Raw genomic sequence first — 2,910 nt, 5'->3', positions numbered from 1 at the left:
AAATATCTCCAACAAATTATTTGTATACAATTTGATAGTTAAATTCTTTATATAAAAATATTCTAACCTTGAGGAATTAGTGACATTGCTAGTTAACATAATTCACTTGAAACTGATAGATTTTTAGAGTGGGAAAGTTAATGACTCAGGCGTAGTATTGTTTTAGAATATATGCACAAACTCATATTTCTTAAGATCCATTCTTATGGAGGCTTGCTAGTTTAGAAATTGACCTTTTGTCATTTATGGAAAGAAGAAGATAAATCAAATGCGGGTGTAAACAATATCATTGTTTTTTAAGATTACTTATGCAACAACTCATCATAAGAACCATCCACAACATTACTCATCACATAATCACAGCTTTGTGTTATCTTAAATTGTAGATTTACATAAGTCAAATTCTCCTCACTTGGAGATTAACCCCATGTTCTGATTCGATGACCAACCTGAAAGCTGCAGAATGGCGGTAAGCCGGTGAGACTGAGAAACAAAACTTGGACAGAATAAGAGATAATACTACTTTCAGTTCTGTCATGGCCATGTGCTGCCCAATACAAATTCGAGTCCCTATACCAAAGGGCATGTAAGCCTGAGGAAACTTGGAAGCTCCAAGAATTCCATGCTCAAATCTTCCTGGATTGAATTGTTGGGCATCAGGACCCCACAGATTAGTGTCTTGTTGCATCATAGAGATTGGAATTTGAATATTTATTCCTTTTGGAACTAGAATGTCTTTAAATTGAACATCCTGCAAGGCATTCCTTACGACATAAACTCCAGGCGGGTAAAGGCGCAAAGTCTCTTGAATCACCATAGTGAGCTGACAAGAAACTTAAACAGTTAGGGGGAAAAGTAAAAAAAAAAAAAAACATTCATTGTACTGAATTAAGCAGGGGTTTTTAGTAACATAAAAGTGACTGACTGAACATTGTGTGAACTTACAACTTTCATGCTTCGGAGCATATTGGCATGAGGACTTCCATTCTTCCAAACTTCTTCCACCTCTGCACGAACGCGAGTTTGCCAAGCTGGATAAGCAGCCAGCAGCAACAAGGCCCAAGATGCTGTAGTAGCAGTCGTTTCATGGCCAGCAAAATATATACTCTTGCAGTTATCTACAATGAATTTGTCATGAGTAAGGCCAACTGATGGGCTATCTATACCGCCACAAGCTTTCGCCCCCTCAACTATCATCTGCAAAAGGTCCTTTTCATCAGCAGCCTCAGTTCTTTGCTTCACCACCTCTAAAATCATAGCATTGATTTGTTTCTCTAGTCTCCACACATGAATGTTGTTCATTGTTGGAATGAATCTGATTTAAATACATTTGTATATTACACCAATTAAGAATGTTGCTGCTCACATAAGATGAAAATATTAAACAATGATGACAAGAAAAAAAGGAAAACTAAACAGATAATCTTACCTTATGCCAGGAATCCCAATAGTTCTTTTGGACATCAACTTTTGAAGAGTTCTAAGCTTTGAGAAAATTTGCTCCCCTTGTGAATAACTGCTTCCAAAACAGGCTTTTGAGATTATATCAGCAGACAAGCTTCTCAAATCATCATCAACCTTAATATCAGAAACTCCTCCCTCATCTTCAATTTTCTTCTCCCAAGATCTTATCAAGGAATTTGTAGAGTTCACCATAAGTTCCACCATACCCTTGACAAAGACACATAACAGAAATTAATTTTAATTGAATTTAAATGCAAATCTCCTTTTCCAAGGTTAACTTTTAGAGAAACATCATTACTCTAAAGTCAAATCCTTACCAAACAGTAATGAAAAATTTGAGGGAAAATGGCTCAAAGTATAATTAAAACAAACAAAAAGCTAAAAAAACCTGACTTGGTAAGCTAACATTATATTGATTATACCTTGACCTTGTCAATGTAGAGTTCAGGAGCAATAATCTTTTTCTGGTGAGCCCAAATTTGACCACTAGAGGATATAATACCCTGGCCAAACAGGGGTCCATGATTCTTGGAGAGATAAGAAGGTTTTCCAAGACTTAAAGAAGTGCATAGACTAACTTCTTTCACCAACTCTATATCTGTTATGCATAAGAATTGAATATTTCCTACTGCATAACTAAAAATTGGCCCTGCATAATTATTTTCAATTCAAGTGATACACAAGTTAATTCCCAGTTCACACCATATAACTATATACATATATAAATGATGTTTAAAGGAGGGTTTACCATGGTCAACTCTCCACTGTATCAAATGGGGAAAGATGGTGGAAGGCCAATGATGACCAATCGAAACGACATCGTAAAGTTTGTCGTTTGTATTACAAGTAGTAGTAGTCCTTTTTGAGCTTAACTCAAGCTTGATTTTTTTCATTTCAGATATATTTCCCAACAGAAAAGAAGGTAAAGGCCCTCCAATCCCTTGCTTTTGAAGCTTTGATCTTAGCCTTATAGGTTCCAACACAAAAGAATTATAAAGATACAAGAACAATAATACAAACCCACCAACTAAAACACCGATGACCACGTTTAACATCTCCATTGCTCGACTCTCTGTAAATCTGTCTTTTGGGTTTCTGGCTTCAAAAAACTTGAAAACCTTTGAATTGTTTAATCATATTGTACGGTATTATCATACTATTTTACTCGTACTATTTTAATACAACCTTTGAATTGTTTAATCATATTGTATTTTCTTACAATAAAAAATTAAATTGATATTGTAGTAAGAGCGTCGTTATAGCTAACCATCAGATATTAATTAATGCTACGTGTGTCTTTTAATATTTCTTTTCGTAGGATCCAAAATTTGGCGGAAAAAAATGGATTTTGATTATATTTAGTTTATTATTTATAATTATGCTTATAAAATAGAAATTTTTACATGAAAAATCACTTTTGCACAATTTATTACCAAAATACTCACA

At 34.4% G+C, this 2,910-nt stretch overlaps 1 protein-coding gene across 1 annotated transcript; it reads right to left on the bottom strand.

Moving 5' to 3' along the window:
* Nucleotides 1-269: 269 nt before the first annotated feature.
* Nucleotides 270-2,625, bottom strand: LOC115712094 (cytochrome P450 714C2). Its single transcript, XM_030640329.2, has 5 exons — nucleotides 2,213-2,625; nucleotides 1,887-2,113; nucleotides 1,430-1,671; nucleotides 946-1,315; nucleotides 270-823 (listed from the first exon to the last, which is right to left on the bottom strand). Exons 1-5 carry the CDS (start codon nucleotides 2,523-2,525, stop codon nucleotides 398-400), a joined length of 1,578 nt encoding a protein of 525 aa, XP_030496189.1. The 5' UTR covers nucleotides 2,526-2,625; the 3' UTR covers nucleotides 270-397.
* Between the last annotated feature and the right edge of the window lie 285 nt (nucleotides 2,626-2,910).

Source organism: Cannabis sativa, chromosome X, assembly GCF_029168945.1.
Source record: "Cannabis sativa cultivar Pink pepper isolate KNU-18-1 chromosome X, ASM2916894v1, whole genome shotgun sequence".
In the NCBI taxonomy this organism is placed as follows: Eukaryota; Viridiplantae; Streptophyta; class Magnoliopsida; order Rosales; family Cannabaceae; genus Cannabis; species Cannabis sativa.
The sequence above is the reverse complement of the archived record's forward strand: the minus strand, read 5'-3'. Positions and strand labels throughout refer to the sequence as shown.